Genomic DNA, 24,391 nt, shown 5'->3' with positions numbered 1-24,391 from the left:
GATTTTCCCCAACAAACTCCGTTGCAGAAAATCTAAGGTATTTACGCAACGTGTGAACTGGCCTTTTGGGTAGAAACACACACAGCGTAAACACTGCGGATTTTCCACTAAAGATTAATTGTGGAAAATCCGCATAGTATTACAGTTGCAGCAGTGTGGGTAAGATTTCGACAAATCTCATCCCCATGCTGCGGTAAATTTCTGCCGAAAAAAACACACATAAATTGATCTGCGGTGCGGTTACTTCAACCGCAGCATGTCAATTAATTCTGCGGATATGCAACTCTTCTGTTGCAGGTTTACACAGTGAATTAAATGGGGTGCTTAAACCCGCAACAAAGCAGTGTGTGTTGCGATGTTTCCGGCAGAATTACAGAGATTACGCCGCAAAAATTTCAAGTAAAAAAAGAAATAATAAAGTTATTCTTACCCAGAGTACCCTGCTCCTTCTCCATTCCTGCCTCCCTGGATGACGTTGCAGGCCATGTGACCGCTGCAGCCAATCACAGGCTGCACCATAACATCTCCTGCAACGTCAACCCAGGAAGCCGGACAACGCGCCGAGAAGGAGCGTGTAAGTATGAAAGTTTTTGGGGTTTTTTTCCGGCGCCGCATCGCAGCGGAAATTCCGCCGGAAAAACGTGTGGTGCCATTTTCCGGACGGCATTCCCTTCGGTGTTCAGGGCGGGTACGCTGCGCAGCTTAACACAGTGTATCCGCACTGAATAAGTTGTCTGAGTTCCTACCCTTAGGCCTCGTGCACACTTCAGTCTTCTTCTTCTGGGTGCTAGCCGTTTTTCTGACGGCTAGCACCCTGACCCATTCATTGCAATGGGGCTATTCACACTTCAGTTTTTTTGACGGTCCCATTGCTCCGTTCCGATCAAAAGTAGAGCATGCCCTACTTTGGTCCGAGATTCCGTGACCGTGAGGCTCATGCAAGTTAATGGGGCCGTCAAAAAAACTAAAGGCACACGGAAGGCAGCCTAGCAACGGCCGGACGGGCAGAAGTACATTACAGATATATTACACTAATCGGCAGCCACTTCTCTCTATCCATCACTGATAGAGAGAAGAGCTGCTGATAAAAATAAAATATAAAGCAGTTCATATGTACCCCGGTCATTGTCTTGGTGACGAGTCCCTCTTCTTCCTCCAGTCCGACTTTTCTGGATGACGCGGCAGTCTATGTGGCCGCTGCAGCCTGTGATTGGCTGCAGAGGCGGTCACGTGGGATGAAGCATCATCCGCGGAGGCCGGCCTTCTGACATCATCCAGACTTGCGTGACCGCCACTACAGCCTGTGATTGGTTGCAGCGGTGACATGGGATGAAACGTCATCCCAGGAGGCCGGACAGGAGGAAAATGCAGGGACTCTGGGTAAGTATGAACTTATTTTTTTTATTTTTTATTTCATTAAAATTGTATTTTGCGAGCGCCGAGCATGGTCATTTTTCAGCGCTAGTCACTGTCCAGGGTGCTGAATGAGTTACTGCCGATCAGTGCAGCCCATTAACTCTTTCAGCACCCTGTACAGTGACTAGCGCTGAACAACCCTGCTCTTTCAGCACCCAGGGACAGTACCATGTTCGGCGCTCGGAAACGGAAACACGGAGTGCACACGGAAATCACACGGCCGCTAAAATGGGCACACGGATCCGTCAAAAATGGCCGTGAAAACGGTGATGGAAGTGAGCACGAGGCCTAAGGGTGGTTTCACATGCTGCAGATTTTGTAGTAGAAATTTTTGCCACTGAAAATCAGCTCCATTCATCTGAATGAAACTTGCATAAATTATACACCTGCAGCAGAAACAATGACATTCAGACAAATGGAACTGATTTACAATCGCAGAAATTTCCGCAACAAATCTGCCATGTGAGACTGCAAAGTTAGGGTATGTTCACACGGCCTATTTTCAGCCGTTTTTCGGGCTGTAAAATCGGAAGCAGAACGCCTCCAAACATCTGCCCATTGATATCAATGGGAAAAACGGCGTTCTGTTCCGACGTGGCGTATTTTTATGCTGCCGTTTTGAAAAACGGCCGCGTAACAAATGGTTGCGAATAAAAAGTGCATGTCACTTCTTGGGACATTTTTGGAGCTGTTTTTCATTGACTCTATAGAAAACAGATAAAAAAAGGCCGTAAAAAAACGCAGCGAAAATCGCGAGTGGCTTAAAAAACTTCGGAAAATCAGTAGCTGTTTTCCCTTGAAAACAGCTCTGTAATTTCAGACGTTTCTGAGTTTAAGCGTGAAAATACCCTTAGGCTGGGTTCCTATGTAGTAAACTCTGCAGATTTTCTGCAACAGAATCCTGTGTGGAAATATTGAAGAATTTACAGTAGCAGCAAGTGAAAGAGATTTGAAGAAATCTCATGCACACGCTGCAGAAAAAAACCTGCAGCTAAAACGTTCATGAATTGATCTGCAGTTCAGAATTTAAATCTGCAGCGTGTCAGTTCATGCTGCAGATTCGATGCTCTTTTGTTGCGAGTTTTCCACAATGATTTCAGTGAGAATGTAAAGCCTGCAACAAATAGCCAAGTGTTGCGACTTTGCAGCGAAAACGCTGCAACTCCATTGCAAAAATCGTAAATAAGAAAAAAAATAAAAATCTTTTTTGTGTAAAAGAAATAAAAACGTTAATACTTACAAATACTTTATAAGTCACAAATTTTTTACATGATTTTGTTTCAGCTGTCTTTATTGTATTTTTCAGTCTATGGGAAAACGTCTTCAAAAAATCTACAGGGGGCTCTGTGTGACCTTTTTGACAGGGGACACTGAGTGGCCCTTTCTACAGGGGGCACTGCGTGGCAACTATCTACAGGGAGCACTGTGTGGCACTATCTACAAGGGGCACTGTGTAGAACTCTGCAGGGGGCACTATGTAATACTCTGCAGGGAGAACTGTGTGGCACTCTCTACAGGGGAAACTGTGTGGCAACCACTGGCGTAGCTATAGGGGTCGCAATTGCGACCGGGCCCCCGAAGCCAGGGGGCCCACGGCCCCCCGCACAACATCAATAAAAAGTTACTATAGTAACTCGGTCCGCGGGCCCCTGTTACTATAGTAACATACCTTACTTACCTTCCTGGTTCCGGATCGCAGCGGAGGTCCTGACGTCAAGCGCTGTGCGCAGCGCATGACGTCACAGCGCTATGCGCCGCGCACAGCATCGAGACGACAGAACTCCCGCCGCAGCCGAAGAGGAAGGTAAGGTTAGCCCTGACTGGCGGGGTCCGACTCCCGGGACCCGCCAATCAGCTGTTTTGAAGGGGCCGCAGCACTCGTACGAGAGCTGCTCCCCTTCATTCCGGTCACACTGTGAATCCGTGTCGGCGATTCACAGTGTGGGCGAGTAGTGAAATGAAGGGGAAGCAGCTCTCGTACGAGTGCTGCGGCCCCTTCAAAACAGCTGATTTGCGGGTCCCGAGAGACACATCAGCTATTGATGGCCTATCCTGTGGATAGGCCATCAATGTTTAGGGACTGCACAACCCCTAAGCCTACGCTGTAGCAGGCTTAGGGGGCCCATGAGACAGGATCACAGATTGTGTGATCCTGTCTGCTGGGCCCTGTATCTAAGCCAATCACATGGTAGGCTTAGATACATGGCCCATGTGTGATCCTGTCTGATGGGCCCTGTATATAAGCCTACCACACTGTAGGTTTAGATACAGGGCCCCAGCACACAGTAATCTTATACTGTATAAGATTACTGTCTGCTGGACCCTGTATCTAAGCCTATGTTGTGGTAGGCTTAGATACACTGTCCCACAGACAGTATCACACATGGGCCCTGTATCTAAGCCTAAGGGGAGATTCACACGAACGTTGCGTTTTTGCGCGCGCAAACAACGCAGCGTTTTGCGAGCGTGTCAGCAGCGTGGGCAATGCGTTTTTGAACGATGTATGCGTGTAATACGCGCGTAAGACATGCGTTTTTCCCGCGCGTGGAAAAAACGCACTCAGCTGTTCTGTTTACGCCAGGCTTCAAAAGGGCCATTAATGCAATACCCCTGCTTCATGTGTGCACCTGTGTTAATTCATTTGTGTGCTTTGGATGCAACCCACTGTTTCTACCAGTATTTTAGTGAAGTTTGTCTGCCAGACTGCATTGATGCCACCTAGCTCTCTGGCCCGTGTGCTATTAGCATGGATGATATCCCGGAGGTTTGGGCAACGAGGTAGCCCTCTACGGCCACACCGGCGGAGATCAGGTAGGATGTGGGTTCACCCAATAGTGGCCCAACGCACCTCTAAAGGGCATTTTCATATCCTCTTTGCTGACCTCCGTCGTCACCCTGAGAAATTTCGGGCCTTTTGCCGCCTGTCTGTGCATGCCTTTGATATGCTGCTGGAGCTGGTTCGGCCTGGAATAACCTATCAGAACACAAACATGCGACGCTGTATTTCCCCCGAGGAGCGTCTCCTTCTGACGTTACGGTATGTGCAGTTTTGTGAGCCAGGTTACACCTTATTTTATGTCCTTAATGTCCTAAACTAACATGTTTTCTTTGTGCTTTGCTTGTATGAATTTCTGTAGTTTTTTGGCGACCGGCATTAGCTACCATGCCCTTCATTTTGAATTCCTAATTGGAGTCTCCACTATTTGCGGCATTGTCCCAGCAACCTGTGTGGTCCTGTGGCAGAGATTGAAGAGCAGCGTGATCCCTCAGCCTACGGCCCAACACTGGCTTCGCATAGCGCAGCAGTTTGAACGCGACACACAATTTCCTAACTGTATTGGTGCACTCGATGGGAAGCACATCCGTGTGCAGAAACCGCCCCACTCTGGCTCTCGCTACTTCAATTACAAGCAGTATTTTTCAATAGTTTTGCTTGCCTTGTCGGACTGTAATTTCTGCTTTACCATCGTGGACATCGGGTCCTATGGCAGCTCGGCGGATGCACGCATTTTTCGCTCATCTAGAATGGCACAGCGTCTAATGTCCAACCAACTTGATGTCCCCGAGCCTAGCATCCTCCCTGGCACCAGCGGGCCACCCCTTCCTTATGTTATGGTTGCAGATGAAGGTTTTGCCCTCAGCAAACACGTAATGCGGCCATTTGCGCGGAGGGGCATGGATAACCGTAGGCGCATTTTCAATCAGCGACTATGCAGAGCACGGAAAGTCGTGGAATGTGCCTTTGGCATCATGACCAGCAAGTGGAGGGTCCTGATGACATCAATGCAATTGTCGCCGTCAAATGTCACATGCGTGATCAAAGCCTGTGTTGTGCTGCACAACTTTACCCGCATCAATGATGCCGCTCATGATGTGGAATATATGGGAACATCTGCACCCACCACCAGCCTGAGCCAGGCTGCTCGGCCTGGCCGGCCACCGACATGTGGGCAGCGAGTGCGCCACCAATTTGCCGAGTATTTTGCCAGGCAGGCTTGAGAAGTAACCTGCCAGAACGCTGCCATTTGAGTTGTGGTGAAGTTAATCTTATTTGAGAGAACGTCTGTTTATCCCTCAAGGCCTTTTTTGGTGGGGGGGGGTGTGGGGGAGGGTTAGGGACTCGCAAAACTTGAGGCCCCTTGACGTGGGTTGCGAGCTTAAAGCTCGGTAGGCGCTTGGAATACCCTTTTTAGACGGCAGGAATGCATGGACATCACATCCTCTTGTGGAAACTATGTATTTCCTGGCCTATATGTATGTGAGCGTTTCGGGGGGAGTAAAGTTAGTTCTGGCCAAACACTAACTATACTAATTACAGCTGAGTTCCTGGTATTCCAAACCCCTTCCGAACAACGAAGACCTCAAAGATGTGGTGGAGAAATCTAATACCGTCACAACCTCTAAGGCAACAGCACCTCCTAGCGGTAGAGGCAGTAGAAAAGGTGTGCAAGGTAACAAAAGGATTGTCCACACAGAACTTCAAAATATCGAACTTTAGTAGCAGTCATGTTTGTGGCACATACTCGCCATATCAGCCAAATAAATACAGAGGCGGGAAAACATACCCGAACAAAAAAGTGCACCAACATGATGCATATACAACAAATTCCTAGCATGTCATCGATTTCTAACATGTGTCGGTAGAAAAAAAGAGCCCCTAAAGATTCTGATAGGCATGGGTCGGCGAGCTGTAACCCGACCGTTCCGCACCACTCTGCTGTCCCCGGCCCTGAGGAGCCTGTTCCTGCACAGCATATTGGGGTTGATACTGCGGGTGGTAACCCTGAGGCTGCATGTGAGCCTGTAAACTTGGCCCAGGTATGGAGTATTGAGGAAAGTGATGGACTGGCCCAGGCATTGGGGCAGGGGAGAGGTATCTTGGGGCAGGAGGGTATTGCGCCATCTGCGAGAAGACGGGGGCAGGTTGGGAGGGCCTTGGCACATGGGCACGCGCTGAGGGCATATATACACTACGCCAGTGCTCCAGAGAAGTAAAGCACCGGCCTGGACTTAGCGGGGGTGTCGCACAGTCGATTAGCGACAGCATATTTATTTGCAGCCGCACCAACCTATCCTCTGGTACCCGCCGCATCAAAGGTGCCATGCTCCGGCAAAAAAAATCATGCTGGTCCTCATCGGCTGCACGGCGCAGGTACTCAAGAACACGGGCGTCCACCTGTGCAGCTGCGGGTGGGTTACCAGGACGTCTGCGGCGGGGTGCTGCTTGTCTAGGTGCCACTTGGTCCGGTTGTCCTGCTTCAGGCGCTGAGGCGACTGGACCAGGATCCTCTCTAGTGGCCTCCGGGGTGAGGGCGACCAGGGGAGCAGCGGATTGGGACGCCTGGCTACACTGGGGCCGTGCCTCCTCTTCTGAAGCATCCAGAGTGTCGCTAGTTCTATAATATAGGGGACACGTCAGTTGAGGAAACAAATGTCATGTGCAAACACAAAGGCGTTTTGGGGTATGTAACATGTTTGGAGGGTGACGTGGCCACAAAGGGACAACAACGAGTACTTACGGTCGCATGTCCATTATTTCCCGCAGGAACAACAGCTGGTCGTAGTACATGTAGCGCCGTTTTTGGGGACCACCATCTCCGCTACGGGCGCCGGATCCATGTTCTCGACGGAACTGGTCCCTCGAGCTGCGCCACCGTCTCTTTACATCGTCCACTGTATGATGAATAAGAACACATCATTGATTAAACTCAGCAGATGTGAGTGCGCACACAGACAGTGCATGTATAAACTGGTGTTATTAAACACACGTCTACACAAGAACAAGCCTAAGTTGATGATACTATATATAAAGATGGCACTGAACCGAAACGTTGGCAATGACAGGCAATTATTCAGCAGGGACGCAATATCCAATATGGATGTCATTATACACATCAATGGCGACACACAGATATCCACTCACCAATTTGTAGCCGGTCACGGGTGCGGCTGTCGGCCCACTCCTGCTCAAATAGCGCCTCTGCTATCTGCTCCCATGCTGCCTCCTTCAATGTGCGGTCATGGTACGACTCCGCATGGGTGTTCCAGACCTCCGGCCGCTCCTGAACTAACCTAATGAGCTTCCCAACATCCATCTGCCGAGGCATGCCTGCAAGGTGCTTGTGGTGCTTTTGCAAACGGTGTGGCCTCTTTTGCAAAACCTGCTGTCTAACCAACTTCCTGCTTTTCTGCTGGTTTCAACTAGTTAGTTCAAACTCATTTGCATTGAGACAACGTGTCCTGCGTGAAAAACGCGCGTTCGCAGCTGCTGCCAGCGTATGACATGCGTGATTTTCACGCACCCATTGACTTCAATGGGTGCGTGATGCGTGAAATACGCAGAGTTTTTGAACCTGTCGCGTATAGTACGCAGCGAACAAACGCTGCGCAAGAATCACGCACTGTTTGAACTGCCTCATTGACTTCTATAGTGCTGTGCGTGATGCGCAGAAAATACGCGGCCTGCACGCGCGCAAATCGCGCTCGTCTGAATCCCCCCTAACACACGTGTTACTAATCATTTTTTGTGTGTTTTCTTACAGGTTCGGTCGTTGGACTACGTCGGATTCCAGGACTACTTCGATGACAGCTTTTTTTTTATTATCAATAAAATGGTTAATGGGGGTTGTGTGGGTTTTTTTTTATTTCAATAAAATATTTTTTCTATGTCTTTGTGTTTTTTTTTTAAACTATATTACTACCGCCTTAGTAATGGCCGCCGGCTGATTGACAGCATCCATTGCTAAGGTGGGGCTTAGTGTTAGCCGATGCAGAGGCTAACACTAACCCCCTTTATTACCCCGGTACCCACCGCCACCAGGGGTGCTGGGAAGAGCCTGGTACGATCCAGTACCTGACCATCTGTAGTGATGGTCGGCCACTGTGGCGGTCGCAGGCTGGTATTATCAGGAGGGGAAAGGCCAAAAACAGTGGCCCTTCCTACCCTGGTGATGCTAGGCTGCTGCTGCTTTATTGTATCTGGCTGGTTATGAAAAATGGGGGGGACCCCACGTCATTTAAAAAAAATAAATAAATAAATAATTGGAAAGAACGATGTGGGGTCCCCCCCAATTTTCATAACCAGCCAGATACAACACAGCAGCAGCAGGCAGCATTACAAGGGTGGGAAGGGCCACTATTTTTGGCCTTCCCCAGCCTAATACTACCAGCCTGCGGCCACCCCGGTGCCTGCCCGTCACTACAGATGGTCGGGTACTGGTTCGTACCCGGCTCTTCCCAGTACTCCTGGTGGCGGTGGGTACCAGGGTAATAATGGGGGTTAGTGTAGCGTCTGCACCGGCTAACATTAAGCTTCGCCTTAGTAATGGAGGTTGTCAATCACCCAGCGGCCATTACTAAGGCGGTGATAATAAAGTTAAAAAGATACAAGCACATAGAAAAAATATTTTATTGAAATAAAAAAACACAACCCTCATTAACCATTTTATTGAGAATAAAAAAAACGCCGTCATTGAAGTCCTCGTTTCCGACGTAGTCCAACAACCGAACCTGTAAAAAAAACACAAACACAAAAATAATCAGTAACACATAAAGAAGCAAAATTATTATTCTTACCTATCCTGGGTCCAGCGCTGGAGACGCAATGTCAGCGAGCTGGGCCCTGTATCTAATCCAATCATGTGTGATACTGTCTGCTGAGCTGTGTATCTAATCCAATCATGTGTGATACTGTCTGCTGGGCCCTGTATCTAATCGTATCTTGTGTGATACTGTCTGCTGGGCCCTATATCTAATCCGATCATGTGTGATACTGTCTGCTGAGCCACTGTATCTAATCCTATCATGTGTGATACTGCCTTCTGAGCCACTGTATCTAATCCTATCATGTGTGGTACTGTCTGCTGAGCCACTGTATCTAATCCTATCATGTGTGGTACTGTCTGCTGAGCCACTGTATCTAATCCTATCATGTGTGATACTGTCTGCTGGGCCACTGTATCTAATCCTATCATGTGTGATACTGACTGCTGAGCTGTGTATCTAATCCTATCATGTGTGATACTGCCTTCTGAGCCACTGTATCTAATCCTATAATGTGTGATACTGTCTGCTGAGCCACTGTATCTAATCCTATCCATAGTTTATAGGGTCGTAGTGCTATAGATATGCTATGCTGTTTCCTATACACACATTTTTTGGGCGGACACATATGTATTGGGGCTATTTCCCCTGACATTTTAAGCCCTGAGGGTATGTTCACACGGCAGCGTCTGTTACGGCTGAAATTACGGTGCTGTTTTCAGGAGAAAACAGCACCGTAATTTCAGCCGTAATGGCATGTGCAGGGGGGGGGCCTAGTAAGAATTTTTGCATCGGGCCCATGAGCCTTTAGCTACGCCCCTGGTGGCAACTATCTACAGGTTTGTTTAGGCTGCAGAATTTGCTGTGAATATGCAAATGCAAAGTGAATTCGAAGCATAAAATTACATGCTGCAGATTTATAATCCTCACCGCAGGTCAGTTTATGCATGTATTCTTTGTGGAATATTTCAGCAGCGTGTGAATGAAATTTGTTAAAGAGACTCTGTCACCACATTATAAGTGCCCTATCTCCTACATAAGGAGATGAGCGCTATAATGTAGGTGACAGCAGTGCTTTTTATTTAATAAAATAATCTATTTTCACCACTTTATTAGCGATTTTAGATTTATGCTAATGAGTTGCTTAATGCCCAAGTGGGCATACTTTTACTTTAAACCAAGTGGGTGTTGTACAGAGGAGTGTATGACGCTGACCAATCAGCGTCCTGCACTCCTCTCCATTCATTTACTCAGCGCATAGGGATCCTGCTAGATCCTTATGTGCTGTCTTATACTTACACATTAACAATACTAAAGTGTTAAGACAGTGAATAGACATTCCACGGGATGTATATTCACAATCTCTGCACTTCGTTACTCTGTGGTAGTTACAGCAGAGGAAGCGTAATCTCGCGAGATCTTGCTGTAAATGACAGGTTAGAACGAGCTCCTTATGTAGGAGTTACGGCACTTATAATGTGGTGACAGAGCCTCTTTAAATTTTTATTTACTTTGCCGCTATGGTAATATGTTGCAGCGAATAATAATGGCACCGATATCTCCATACCGGTGGAGGATACACAGCTAAGTGACCATCGGGGAGGTCGCTTGGGTGCACAGGTATTTCCCGTAAATATGAAACCTAATAAGATCTTGCTTCCCTTTCAGGACTCTTTTGAGGGTAAGTCTGCCACCGGCAGCGCCTTCGTGGATTCAGGGTCTTCTGCTAATATTATGTCTGTGGAATTTGCTATGTCTCTATCTATGCCATTGATTGATTTGCCTAAACCTGTCCCGGTAGAGGGTATCGACTCCACTCCACTTGCTAATGGTTATTTTACGCAGCATACCCCTGTTTTTGAACTCATTGTTGGCTCCATTCATTTGGAGCAGTGCTCTGTACTGGTGATGCAGGGATTATCGTCCAATTAGATTTTAGGCCTTCCCTGGTTGCAGATGCATAATCCCATGTTTAACTGGAATACTGGGGATCTTACCAAATGGGGTAATGAATGCATGACGTCCTGTTTTTCTGTTAATTTTATTTCTCTCCCTGAGGAGGTAAACACTCTACCTGAGTTTATTCAGGACTTCGCTGATGTTTTTTCTAAAAACCTCCCTAAGGGTAGGATTTTTAATCTCTCTTGTCCCGAACGTGAGGCCATGAGAGGATATATCCAGGAAAGCCTGGCCAAGGGTTACATTCGCCCCTCTACTTCTCCGGTAAGTGCTGGCTTCTTCTTCGTAGGGAAGAAAGATGGTGGTCTTAGGCCGTGCATCGATTACTGAAACTTGAATAAGGTCACTGTAAGGAACCAGTATCCCCTTCCTTTGATTCCTGATCTCTTCAATCAGGTTCAGGGGGCCCAATGGTTCTCTAAGTTTGATCTTCAGGGGGGGGCTTATAACCTTATCCGAATCAGAGAAGGGGATGAGTGGAAGACTGCATTTAACACGCCCGAAGGTCATTTCGAATACCTCGTCATGCCCTTTGGGTTGTGTAATGCTCCTGCGGTCTTCCAGAATTTCATAAATTAGATTTTAAGAGACTACCTGGGGGTATTTCTTGTAGTGTACCTTGATGACATACTTGTGTTTTCCAAGGACTGGTCCTCCCACATTGAGCATGTCAGGAAGGTGCTCCAGGCCCTTCGGGAAAACAAACTCTTTGCTAAATCCGAAAAATGTGTGTTTGGGGTGCAGGAGATAACATTTCTGGGTCAAATCCTCACTCCTAATGAATTCCGCATGGACCCTGCCAAGGTTCAGGCTGTGGCTGAATGCGTCCAACCTGCCTCCCTGAAGGCGTTACAGTGCTTCCTGGGGTTTGCTAATTATTACAGGAGATTTATTGCTAACTTCTCGGTCATCGCTAAGCCTCTTACGGATCTTACTCGCAAAGGTGCTGATCTCCTCCACTGGCCTCCGGAGGCGGTCCAGGCTTTTGAGATCCTTAAGAAGTGCTTTATCTCTGCCCAGGGGCGTAACTAGCAAAGACTGGGCCCCATAGCAAACTTTTGACTGGGGCCCCCCTCCCCTGGGTGTCACACAACCCCCCCTTGTAGATAGTGCCTTTTTTACAGCCCCCCCTGTAGATAACGCCATACAGCCCCCCTGTAGATAACGCCATACAGCCCCCCCTGTAGATAACGCCATACAGCCCCCCTGTAGATAACGCCATACAGCCCCCCTGTAGATAACGCCATACAGCCCCCCCATGTAGATAACGCCATACAGCCCCCTTTGAAGATATCTACAGAGGGGGACTGTATGGCGTTATCTACAGGGGGGACTGTATGGCGTTATCTACAAGGGGGTCTGTGTGGCGTTATCTACAGGGGGGACTGTGTGGCGTTCTCTACAGAGGGGGCTGTATGGCGCTAACGCCATACAGCCCCCCCTGCAGGGAATGCCATACAGCGCCCCCCTCCCTGCAGGGAATGCCATACAGCGCCCCCCCCTGCAGGGAACGCCATACAGCGCCCCCCCCCTGCAGGGAACGCCATACAGCGCCCCCCCTGCAGGGAACGCCATACAGCGTCCCCAACCCCCAAAAAAAATGCGACCTACAGTGTTGTTGTGTCCTACAAATAACATGCATCCCATATCCACAGGATAGTGGATACATTTGTGATCGCTGGCATTAATAGGGAGAACGGGGGACTGAAAGTCCCCCCAAGTTCTCCATGACTAACCTCTGACTTCCGGCGTCTGCGCAGCTCAATAAAAATGAAAGGAGCGCTGGTCACGCATGCGCACCAGCGCGACCGGCGCTCCATTCATTTCTACGGAGCTGCCGAGGTTTGTGATGGAGAACTTCGGGGGACTTTCAGTCCCCCGTTCTCCCTATCGCTGCCAGCGATCACACATGTATCCCCTATCCTGTGGATAGGGGATACATGTCTTTTGTTTAATGGCAGAGCGGAGAGATACCTCCCTGCTCTGCCGTAGTGTTCAGTGGCGTCCCACTGTAGCAGCCATAGCGGCAGCTAGCGGAGCCTGCGGCCATGGTGGGGGCCCGTGCCGGCGGGCGACACGGGCCCCCTCATGCCGCGGGCCCCGTAGCAGCTGCTACGGCTGCTACGGCAGTAGTTACGCCACTCTCTCTGCCCCAGTGTTGATTCAGCCTAACCAAATGGAGCCATTCATCGTGGAGGTTGACGCCTCCGAGGTGGGAGTGGGTGCTGTCTTGTCCCAGGGTACGAGGTCCCTCACCCATCTCCGTCCCTGTGCCTACTTCTCCAGGAAGTTCTCGCCCACTGAGAGTAACTATGACGTGGGCAACTGCGAACTCTTAGCCATTAAATGGGCATTTGAAGAGTGGCGCCACTTCTTGGAGGGGGCTAGGCACCAGACCACAAGAATTTGGTTTTCCTAGAATTTGCCCGGAGGCTAAACCCGAGACAAGCTCGATGGGCGTTGTTTTTTACTAGATTCAACTTTGTGGTCACCTATAGGGCTGGGTCTAAAAATATTAAAGCTGATGCACTGTCGCGTAGCTTCATGGCCAGCCCTCCTTCGGAGGAAGATCCTGCTTGTGTTTTGTCCCCAGGTATAATCATATCCTCTGTTGATTCTGACTTAGTCTCCGAAATTGCGGCTGATCAAGGTTCAGCTCCCGGGAACCTTCCTGAGGACAAGCTGTTTGTTCCCCTGCAATTCCGGCTAAGGATACTCAGGGAAAATCATGACTCTGCACTATCTGGCCACCCAGGCATCCTGGGTACCAAGCACCTCATTGTTAGAAACTATTGGTGGCCTGGGTTGCCTAAAGACGTTAAGGCCTACGTCGCAGCTTGTAAAATTTGTGCTAGGTCCAAGACTCCCAGGTCCCGAACAGCGGGCTTACTATGTTCTTTGCCCATTCCCCAGAGACCTTGGATCCATATCTCCATGGATTTTATCACCGATCTGCCTCCATCTCAAGGCAAGTCGGTGGTGTGGGTTGTAATAGACCGCTTCAGTAAGATGTGCCACTTTGTGCCCCTCAAGAAACTACCCAATGCCAAGACGTTAGCTACCTTGTTTTTTATCAAGCACATCCTGCGTCTCCATGGGGTTCCTGTCAATATTGTTTCTGACAGAGGGGTACAATTTGTTTCATTGTTTTGGAGAGCTTTCTGTAAAAAGTTGAAGATTGATCTGTTCTTCTCCTCGGCCTTCCATCCTGAAACCAATGGCCAAACTGAGAGGACTAATCAGTCTCTAGAACAATATTTAAGGTGTTTTATCTCTGACTGTTAATATGATTGGGTCTCCTTCATTCCCCTCGCCGTATTTTCCCAAAATAACCGGGTCAGTAACTCATCAGGGGTCTCCCCCTTTTTCTGTAATTTTGGGTTTAATCCACGGTTCTCCTCCGTTTCACCTGGTGGTTCCAACAATCCCGAGGTAGATGTAGTTCATCGGGAACTGTGCACAGTCTGGGCCCAGGTTCAGAAGAACCTAGAGGCGTCCCAGAGCATACAAAAGACTCAGGCAGATAGAAGACGTTCTGCTACCCCTTTGTTTGTGGTCAGGGATCTGGTGTGGCTATCTTCAAAAAATTTGCGTCTTAAAGTTCCGTCCAAAAAATTTGCTCCCTGGTATATAGGGCCGTACAAGGTCATTAAGGTCCTTAACCCTGTCTCCTTCCGGCTGGATTTACCCCCGTCTTTTCAAATACACGACGTGTTTCATGCCTCCCTCCTTAAACGCTGCTCCCTGTCCTTGGCTACCTCGAGGAAACCTCCAGTCCCTGTTCTCACCCCTGAAGGGGTAGAATTCTAGGTGGCCAAGATTGTGGATAGCAGGATGGTCCAAGGCTTCCTCCAGTACCTGGTCCATTGGAGAGGATACGGGCCTGAGGAGAGGACTTGGGTACCCGCCCGGGATGTTCACGCTGGGGTATTGCTCAGAAGGTTCCATTTTCGGTTCCCCAATAAGCCAGGTCCACCTAGGAAGGGTCCAGTGGCCCCTCATAAAAGGGAGGGTACTGTAAAGGATCTGCCAGACACAGCTTCTGTGACGATGCCCGTGGTTAATCAGTCTACATCTGCTGCTAGGTCTGATAGAGTGACTCGATCTGCTACCACTGAGGCTGGTAGGCTGAGGAGTGGGAGAACCTATCACAGCTTGGCCAGACGGAGCTAGCTCCCACCCTCGGTCTATTTATACCTTCATTTCCTGCTCTTCCTTTGCCTGTGATTCTGTCTGGTTTCCTGGCTCTGCTGCTCCTGCTAGTACTATTGACCTCTGCTTCAAATTGACCCTGGCTTTACTGACTACTCTCCTGCTCTGGGTTTGGTACCTTGTACACTCCTGGTTTGACTCGGCTCGTTCACTACTCTTGTTGCTCACGGTGTTGCCGTGGACATCTGCCCCATTTCCCTTTGCTTCTGTGTACCCTTGTCTGTTTGTCTGTCATGCACTTATTGAGCGTAGGGACCGTCGCCCAGTTGTACGCCGTCGCCTAGGATGGGCTGTGCAAGTAGGCAGGGACTGAGTGGCGGGTAGATTAGGGCTCACCTGTCTGTCTCCCTACCCCGACATTACAGACGGCCGCTGGGATGGGGGAGATACCGATGGTCCGTCGGCGCTACATAACACTTCTATTGTGGAGTACAAATTGACTATAGACCATAGTAGAATACCTCAATATAGTGAAATAACTTACAGCATAGATTACAAAACGTAGATTGGAAAGCATAGCTGTAAAGGATCTGCCAGACACAGCTTCTGTGTCGACACCCGTGGTTAATCAGTCTGCATCTGCTCCTAGGAATGTTAGAGTGACTCGATCTGCTACCACTCAGGCTGGTAGGCTGAGGAGTGGGTGAACCTATCACAGCCTGGCCAGACGGTCCTAGCTCCCGTCCTCGGTCTATGTATACCTTCATTTGCTTCTTGTCTTTGCCTGTGATTCTCTCTTGTTTCCTGGCTCTGCTGTTCCAGCTATTACTATTGACCTCAGCTTCATTTTGACCCTGGCTTTACTGACTACGCTCCTGCTCTGCGTTTGGTACCTCGTACACTCCTGGTTTGACTCACCTCGTTCATTACTCTTGTTGCTCACGGTGTTGCCGTGGGCAACTGCCCCATTTCCCTTAGCTTCTGTGTACCCTTGTCTGTTTGTCTCTCGTGCACGTATTGAGCGTAGGGACCGTCGCCCAGTTGTACGCCGTCGCCTAGGACCTCCTGACGAACGTAGCGAAACGCGCGTCGGGGTGTTTCCTTGGATCGGAGACTGTCATCCATCAGTATGTCTACCATAGGTAAAACGTCTTGACATTGCTTTGTCTTTATCATGATATATATTTTCTGCTGATCCTATGGTGCAATTTGTGAGACCATATTCTAGATACTTGGTCTCCTGCAGATACATCTACTTTATTATAGGTCGTTTTTACTGATGAATATATACTTTTTCATGTTTTGGAGGAGTCTCCTGTCCGAGGTTGTCTTTTAAAATATATGTTTTTTAACAATTATATGTATTGTGGGTAAATAGGGGGGTATTCCCGCAATGGGACAATAAAGATTAATATTTTTTGAAATTTGAAATACTTGTTGTTATTTCAGTCTGGACATTTTTTGGTCTTTTCTGATGCTTTTTCATGTCTTGACTAATTATTGAAAGCTTTGAATACAGTTTTTGTGGATATAACGTGCAAGAAGGCGGGTAGATTAAGGCTCACCTGTCTGTCTCCTTACCCTTTCAAATGGTCAAGACGTCAAGGAAGATCAAGATTTGAAACAAGTAAAGAGAATCATACGAAGACGTTCATTGAGGCTGAACTGTAGAAGAAGATCTCTTGGTCTTAGAAGATTTTGTCCTGCTGATAGGGTGCCAATCATCCACCTTTGGTAGAGGTGGTAGATCTGTACCATTGTCTATTGGCATCCAGGATGGAATGTCAATCGGTTCAAGTTGAACACGATCCCAGACTCTCTTCAGATCTGAGGGCGCCCGTATTGTGATCTGCTTATCATCCTTAAATATCATCAACCCGAAGGGGCATAACCAACGATAAGAGAGATTTTTAGCCTTTAACCCCTTCACGGACCAGGACCTGCTGGTACATCCTGGTGCAGGGGTGAAGTATGGAGTAGGCTCACACTCTAACACCCTGTATGACAGCTGACACCCTGGACTAACGGCCAGGAACAGCGGTCGCGTTGCTCCTGGCCATTTAACCACTTAGATGCGGATGTCAATAGCTACCGCAGCATCTAAGCCATTAAAAAGAGGGGACGGCCCCCTCTGACAGCCCTTCGCCACCCCCCCCCCCAATGCAATCATGGAGTGCGATGGTTGTCATGGCATTCGTAAAGTTTCCGTTTTTTTCACTGAAACAATAGCGTAGTCGACTAAAAAAAATGTAACTTTACGGAACGGAAACCAACTGAAACGGAAGCATTACCATTGAAATCAATGGTAATGCAAACGAAAGCTTTAGTTTCCGTTCGGCTTTCAGTTAATTGGTTCCTCTGACGGAATATTTACTATGGCACCAGGGCCACACCGTCCATGAAGCAAGATGAGATTCTCACCTCGGGCTGCTGCCACACCCTCCTGCACTATAATTGTACCTGCGTCTATAGGACGCATATACAATTATATGCTTAGGCGCTGAATGGCTAGGCACGTTCCATGCTCGCCATTCAGCACCTTTCAATGATGCAAGCGGCGTGATGATGTCATCGTGCCGCTTCCATCGTTAAAAAGCACTGATTGGTGGGGCAGAATGACTTGCCCTGCCAATCAGAGTGTTTCAAAAACGAAGCGGTGCGAAAACTTCATCGCGCTGCTTGCGTAGTTGAAAGGCGCAGAATGGCAGGGCAGAATGACTTGACCTGTCATTCAGCACCTTTTAACGATGCAAGCGGCATGATGATGTCATCGTGTCGCTTGCGTCGTTCAGCCCCAACAGACCTGCTCAGGTCTGCATTGCCACAGGACGGCGGTGGAATGGGATGAGGTGAGTATGTAAAGTTTTGTTTTTTCTCTTAAAAGCGTGAGTGGCATTATCTACAGGGGCGCTATATGTGGCGATAAAACTACAGGGGAACTATATGTGGGGCACTATCTACAGGGGGCACTATATGTGGCATACGATCTACAGGGGAGCTATATGTGGGGTACTATTTACAGGGAAGCTATATGTGGGACACTATTTTCAGGGGGGCTATATGTGGAGCACTATCTACAGGGCGGCTATATGTAGGGCACTAGCTATAGGGGGGCTATGTGGGGCAATATCTACATCTACAGGGGGCTATATGTGGGGCACTATGTACAGGGGGTTCTATGGGGGCCACTGTCTACAGAGGGGAATTATGTAGCGCACTATCTACAGGGGGCTCTATTGGGGGGCACTATCTACAGGGGCTCTATGAGAGCACTATCTACAGGGGGCACTATCTTCAGGGAGGACTGTGTGTGTGTCTGTGTGGGGGGGGGGACACAGTGTATGGTGCTATTATAATCAGGGACACAGTGAATAGGGCTTCTATAACCAGGGACACTGTGTATGGTTGTAATGATAGGGGTAGGGAAATGGACAAGTGAGCCCTAATCTACCCGCCACTCTGTCCCTGCCTACTTGCAACGACCCGCCCTAGGCGACGGGGTACAACTGGGCGGCGGTCCCTACGCTCAGTAAGTGCACGAGACAAACAGACAAGGGTACACAAAGCTAAGGGAAATGGGGCAGTTGCCCACGGCAACACCGTGAGCAACAAGAGAGGTGAACGAGCCGAGTCAAACCAGGAGTGTACGCGGTACCAAACGCAGAGCAGGAGAGCAGTCAGTAAGCCGGGGTCAATATGGAGCAGGATCAAATAGTCAGAAGCTGTAGCTGGGCCAGGAAACCACACGAGAAGAATCACAAGCAAAGGAGGAACAGGAAAGGCAGGTATAAATAGACAGAGGGCGGGAGCTAGCTGAGTCTGGCCAGGCTGCGATAGGCTCTCCCACTCCTAAGCCTGCCAGCCTGAGTGGTGGAAGCTGGAGTCAGTCTCAAAGACATAGACTCAGGTGCAGACTGATTACCTATGGGCGTTAACCCCGAAGCTGTGCCTGGCAGATCCTTTACAGTACCCCCCCTTTTATGAGGGGCCACCGGACCCTTTCTAAGTGGACCTGGTTTATTGGGGAAACGAAGGTGGAACCTCCTGACCAATACCCCAGCGTGAACATCCCGGGCGGGTACCCAAGTCCTCTCCTCAGGCCCGTATCCTCTCCAATGGACCAGGTACTGGAGGGAGCCTTGGACCATCTTGCTGTCCACAATCTTGGCCACCTCGAATTCCACCCCCTCAGGGGTGATAACGGGAACAGGAGGTTTCCTCGAGGTAGCCAAGGACGGGGAGCAGCGTTTAAGGAGGGAGGCATGAAACACGTCGTGTATTCGAAAAGATGGGGGCAACTCCAGTCGGAAGGAGACAGGATTGAGGACTTCAATGACCTTATACAGCCCAATAAACCGGGGAGCAAATTTCTTGGACGGGACCTTAAGGCGCAAGTTCCTAGACGATAACCACACCAGATCCCCAACCATAAACAAGGGGTTAGCAGAACGTCTTCTATCAGCCTGAGTTTTTTGTACGCTCTGGGACGCCTCTAGGTTCTTCTGAACCTGGGCCCAGACTGTGCACAGTTCCCGATGAATGACCTCTACCTCAGGATTGTTGGAACTACCAGGTGAAACGGAGGAGAACCGTGGATTAAACCCAAAATTACAGAAAAAGGGGGAGACCCCAGACGAGTTACTGACCCGGTTATTAAGGGAAAATTCGGTGAGGGGAATGAATGAGACCCAATCATATTGACAGTCAGAGATAAAACACCTTAAATATTGTTCTAGAGATTGATTAGTCCTCTCGGTTTGGCCATTAGTTTCAGGATGGAAGGCAGAGGAGAAGGACAGATCAATCTCCAACTTTTTACAGAAGGCTCTCCAAAACAATGAAACAAATTGTACCGCTCTGTCCGAAACAATATTGACAGGGACCCCATGGAGACGCAGGATGTGTTTGACAAACAAGGTAGCTAATGTCTTGGCATTGGGTAGTTTCTTGAGGGGCACAAAGTGGCACATCTTACTGAAGCGGTCTACTACAACCCACACCACCGACTTGCCTTGAGATGGAGGCAAATCGGTGATAAAATCCATGGAGATATGGGTCCAAGGTCCCTGGGGAATGGGCAAAGAACGTAGTAAGCCCGCTGGTCAGGACCTGGGAGTCTTGGACCTAGCACAAACCTCACAAGCTGCGACGTAGGCCTTAACGTCTTTAGGCAACCCAGGCCACCAATAGTTTCTAACAATGAGGTGTTTGGTACCCAGGATGCCTGGATGGCCAGATAGTGCAGAGTCATGATTTTCCCTAAGTACCCTTAGCCGGAATTGCAGGGGAACAAACAGCTTGTCCTCAGGAAGGTTCCCGGGAGCTGAACCTTGATCAGTCGCAATTTCTGAGACTAAATCAGAACCAATAGAAGAAATGATTATACCAGGAGGCAGAATACAAGCAGGATCTTCCTCCGAAGGGGGGCTGGCCATGAAGCTACGCGACATCGGCCTTAATATTTTTAGACCCAGCCCTATAGGTAACCAAAAAGTTGAATCTGGTAAAAAATAGCGCCCATCGAGCTTGTCTCGGGTTAAGCCTCCGGGCAGATTCTAGGAAAACCAGATTCTAGTGGTCGGTAAGGACCGTTACCTGGTGCCTAGCCCCCTCCAGGATGTGGCGCCACTCTTCAAATGCCCATTTAATGGCTAAGAGTTCGCGGTTGCCAATATCATAGTTACTCTCAGTGGGCGAAAACTTCATGGAGAAGTAGGCACAGGGACGGAGATGGGTGAGGGACCTGGTACCCTGGGACAAGACAGCCCCCACTCCCACCTCGGATGCGTCAACTTCTACGATAAATGGCTCCATTTGGTTGGGCTGAACCAGCACCGGGGCCGAGATAAAGCACTTCTTAAGGACCTCAAAAGCCTGGACAGCCTCAGGAGGCCAGTGGAGGAGATCAGCACCTTTTGCGAGTGAGGTCCGTAAGAGGCTTAGCGATGACCGAGAAGTTAGCAATAAATCTCCTGTAATAATTAGCGAACCCCAAGAAACACTGTAACGCCTTAAGGGAGGCAGGTTGGACCCATTCTGCCACAGCCTGGACCTTGGCGGGGTCCATGCGGAATTCATGAGGAGTGAGGATTTGACCCAAAAATGGTATCTCCTGTACCCCAAACACACATTTTTCGGTTTTCGCAAACAGTTTGTTTTCCCGAAGGACCTGGTGCACCTTCCTGACATGCTCAATGTGGGAGGACAAGTCCTTGGAAAACACCAGTATGTCATCAAGGTACACTACAAGAAATACCCCCAGGTAATCCATTAAAATCTCATTTATGAAATTCTGGAAGACCGCAGGAGCATTACACAACCCAAAGGGCATGACGAGGTATTCGAAATGACCTTCGGGCGTGTTAAACGCAGTCTTCCACTCATCCCCCTCTTTGATGCGGATAAGGTTATACGCCCCCCGTAGATCAAACTTAGAGAACCATTGGGCCCCCTGAACCTGATTAAAGAGATCAGGAATCAAAGGAAGGGGATTCTGGTTCCTTACAGTGGCCTTATTCAAGATACGGTAGTCAATGCATGGCCTAAGACCACCATCCTTCTTCCCTACGAAGAAGAAGAAGCCAGCACCTACCGGAGAAGTAGAGGGGCGAATGTAACCCTTGGCCAGGCATTCCTGGATATACTCTCTCATGGCTTCACGTTCGGGACAAGAAAGATTAAATATCCTACCCTTAGGGAGCTTAGCTCCTGGTACCAATTCGATAGCGCAATCGTATTCTCTATGAGGAGGTAACACTTCGGAGGCTTCCTTAGAGAAAACATCAGCGAAGTCCTGCACAAACTCAGGTAGCGTGTTCACCTCCTCAGGGGGAGAAATAGAATTAACAGCAAAACATGACGTCAAGCATTCATTACCCCATTTGGTAAGCTCCCCAGTATTCCAGTCAAACGTGGGATTATGCAACTGCAACCAGGGAAGGCCTAAAACCAAATCGGACGATAATCCCAGCATCAACAGTACAGAGCACTGCTCCAAATGCATGGAGCCAACAAGGAGTTAAAAAACAGGGGTATGCTGTGTAAAATAACCATTAGCAAGAGGAGTGGAGTCGATACCCACTACCGGGACAGGTTTAGGCAAATCAATCAAAGGCATAGCAAGAGACATAGCAAATTCCACAGACATGATATTAGCAGAGGACCCTGAATCCACGAAGGCACTGCCGGTAGCAGACCTACCACCAAAAGAGACCTGAAATCGAAGCAAGATCTTATTACGTTTCATATTTACGGGAAATACCTGTGCGCCCAAGTGACCTCCCCGATGATCACTTAGGCGCGGAAGTTCTCTGGCTGCATTCTTACGCTTAGGACAGTTGTTCACTTGATGCTTGTCATCCCCACAATAGAAGCAGAGACCATTCTTCCTGCGGAACTCTCTACGTTGTCAGGGGGACACGGAGGCCCCGAGTTGCATAGGTACCTCCGAGTCTTCCGTGGAAGAGGGAAGCAACGGGACCTCGGGAGGCATCATGGGGGAGTCAGAGGGGAAAACACAAAAACGTTCAAGTTGTCGTTCCCTGAGACGTCGGTCAAGTCGTACCGCTAAAGCCATAACCTGGTCTAGGGAGTCAGAAGAGGGATAGCTAACTAGCAGGTCTTTCAGGGCGTTCGACAGACCCAACCTAAACTGGCACCTTAAGGCAGGGTCATTCCACCGAGAAGCTACGCACCACTTCCTAAAGTCAGAACAATACTCCTCAACAGGTCTCTTACCCTGACGTAAGGTCACCAGCTGACTCTCGGCAAAGGCAGTCCTGTCAGTCTCGTCATAAATGAGTCAGAGAGCAGAAAAGAAACGATCAACGGAGGAAAGTTCAGGGGCGTCAGGAGCCAAGGAGAAGGCCCACTCTTGGGGCCCTTCCTGGAGCCGGGACATAATTATACCCACCCGCTGGCTCTCAGAACCTGAGGAGTGAGGCTTTAAGCGAAAGTAGAGCCTACAACTCTCCCGAAAGGAGAGAAAAGTCCTCCGGTCCCCTGAGAACCGGTCAGGCAACTTGAGGTGGGGTTCAAGAGGTGAGGTGAGGGACACTACCATTGTAGCGTCAGGCTGGTTAACCCTCTGAGCCAGGGCCTGGACCTGTAGGGAGAGACCCTGCATTTGCTGGGCCAGGGTCTCAAGGGGGTCCATAGTAGAGACAGGGACCAGGGTAGACTAGGTAATGGGCTTGTGATTATGTAATGATAGGGGTAGGGAAACGGACAAGTGAGCCCTAATCTACCCGCCACTCTGTCCCTGCCTACTTGCAACGACCCGCCCTAGGCGACGGGATACAAGTGGGCGGCGGTCCCTACGCTCAGTAAGTGCACGAGACAAACAGACAAGGGTACACAAAGCTAAGGGAAACGGGGCAGTTGCCCACGGCAACACCATGAGCAACAAGAGAGGTGAACGAGCCGAGTTAAACCAGGAGTGTACGAGGTACCAAACGCAGAGCAGGAGAGTAGTCAGTAAGCCGGGGTCAATATGGAGCAGGATCAAATAGTCAAAAGCTGTAGCTGGGCCAGGAAACCACACGAGAAGAATCACAAGCAAAGGAGGAACAGGAAAGGCAGGTATAAATAGACAGAGGGCGGGAGCTAGCTGAGTCTGGCCAGGCTGCGATAGGCTCTCCCACTCCTAAGCCTGCCAGCCTGAGTGGTGGAAGCTGGAGTCAGTCTCAGAGACATAGACTCAGGTGAAGACTGATTACCTATGGGCGTTAACCCCGAAGCTGTGCCTGGCAGATCCTTTACAATGGTGCTATTATAATTAGAGGTGCATTGTATGGCGCTATTATATTTAGGGGCGTAGTGTGTGACACCATAAGAATTTTATATTCGTTTATAGGTGCAGAAATGTTTGAAAAGTGAGAAGCTGAAGACATCTGAGCGGCAAACTGCAGAAATGGGCTGTGGCCAGGGGAAGTCATCCTAGATGTTTGGACCGGATGGATAAGAAAAGAGTAAAAGAACAACTGGAATCTGAGAAGACGTCACCGGTGAGTCACTTAATGTAAAAGTTTATTCTGCCTCTAATTGGGTTTGTAGTCACTGTATGATTAGCGAGATGATGGGTGGTATGATTTTTTTTGTAAAACAGCAACTCCCTTCATATCCTTACTATTGTTCGGGCCATGCTGTGAGCTGTAGTTTTACGCCGTACAAACCTATACGGCAGGAGTTGCACTAAATTGAGCTGTATTTGTGCTGCTGTTGCATTTATGTACTGATTGTCATGGTCACAGGGTATGTGGACCCACTAGGCCGCTCCGCCGTAGCGGAGAGGCAGCTGACCAGGTCTCAGTCTATACGAAAG

At 49.1% G+C, this 24,391-nt stretch overlaps 1 protein-coding gene across 1 annotated transcript; it reads right to left on the bottom strand.

Moving 5' to 3' along the window:
- Window positions 1-5,924: 5,924 nt before the first annotated feature.
- Window positions 5,925-7,788, bottom strand: LOC142664557 (uncharacterized). The gene is made up of 3 exons (XM_075843712.1): window positions 7,340-7,788; window positions 6,936-7,089; window positions 5,925-6,812 (listed from the first exon to the last, which is right to left on the bottom strand). The coding sequence occupies exons 1-3, from the start codon at window positions 7,521-7,523 to the stop codon at window positions 6,074-6,076; spliced, it is 1,077 nt and encodes a 358-aa protein (XP_075699827.1). The 5' UTR covers window positions 7,524-7,788; the 3' UTR covers window positions 5,925-6,073.
- Between the last annotated feature and the right edge of the window lie 16,603 nt (window positions 7,789-24,391).

The sequence above is a fragment of the Rhinoderma darwinii genome, chromosome 12 (assembly GCF_050947455.1).
Source record: "Rhinoderma darwinii isolate aRhiDar2 chromosome 12, aRhiDar2.hap1, whole genome shotgun sequence".
Classification (NCBI taxonomy): domain Eukaryota; kingdom Metazoa; phylum Chordata; class Amphibia; order Anura; family Rhinodermatidae; genus Rhinoderma; species Rhinoderma darwinii.
Note: the sequence above shows the minus strand (reverse complement) of the source record. Positions and strands in the feature narration are given on the sequence as shown.

Coding starts and splice junctions, on each gene's coding strand:
- LOC142664557 (XM_075843712.1), bottom strand. CDS start 7,523: ATGCCTCGGCAGATGGATGTTGGGAAGCTCATTAGGTTAGTTCAGGAG. Junction 7,090..7,339: donor CCGTGACCGGCTACAAATTG/GTGAGTGGATAT, acceptor TTCATCATACAG/TGGACGATGTAAAGAGACGG. Junction 6,813..6,935: donor GAAATAATGGACATGCGACC/GTAAGTACTCGT, acceptor CCTATATTATAG/AACTAGCGACACTCTGGATG.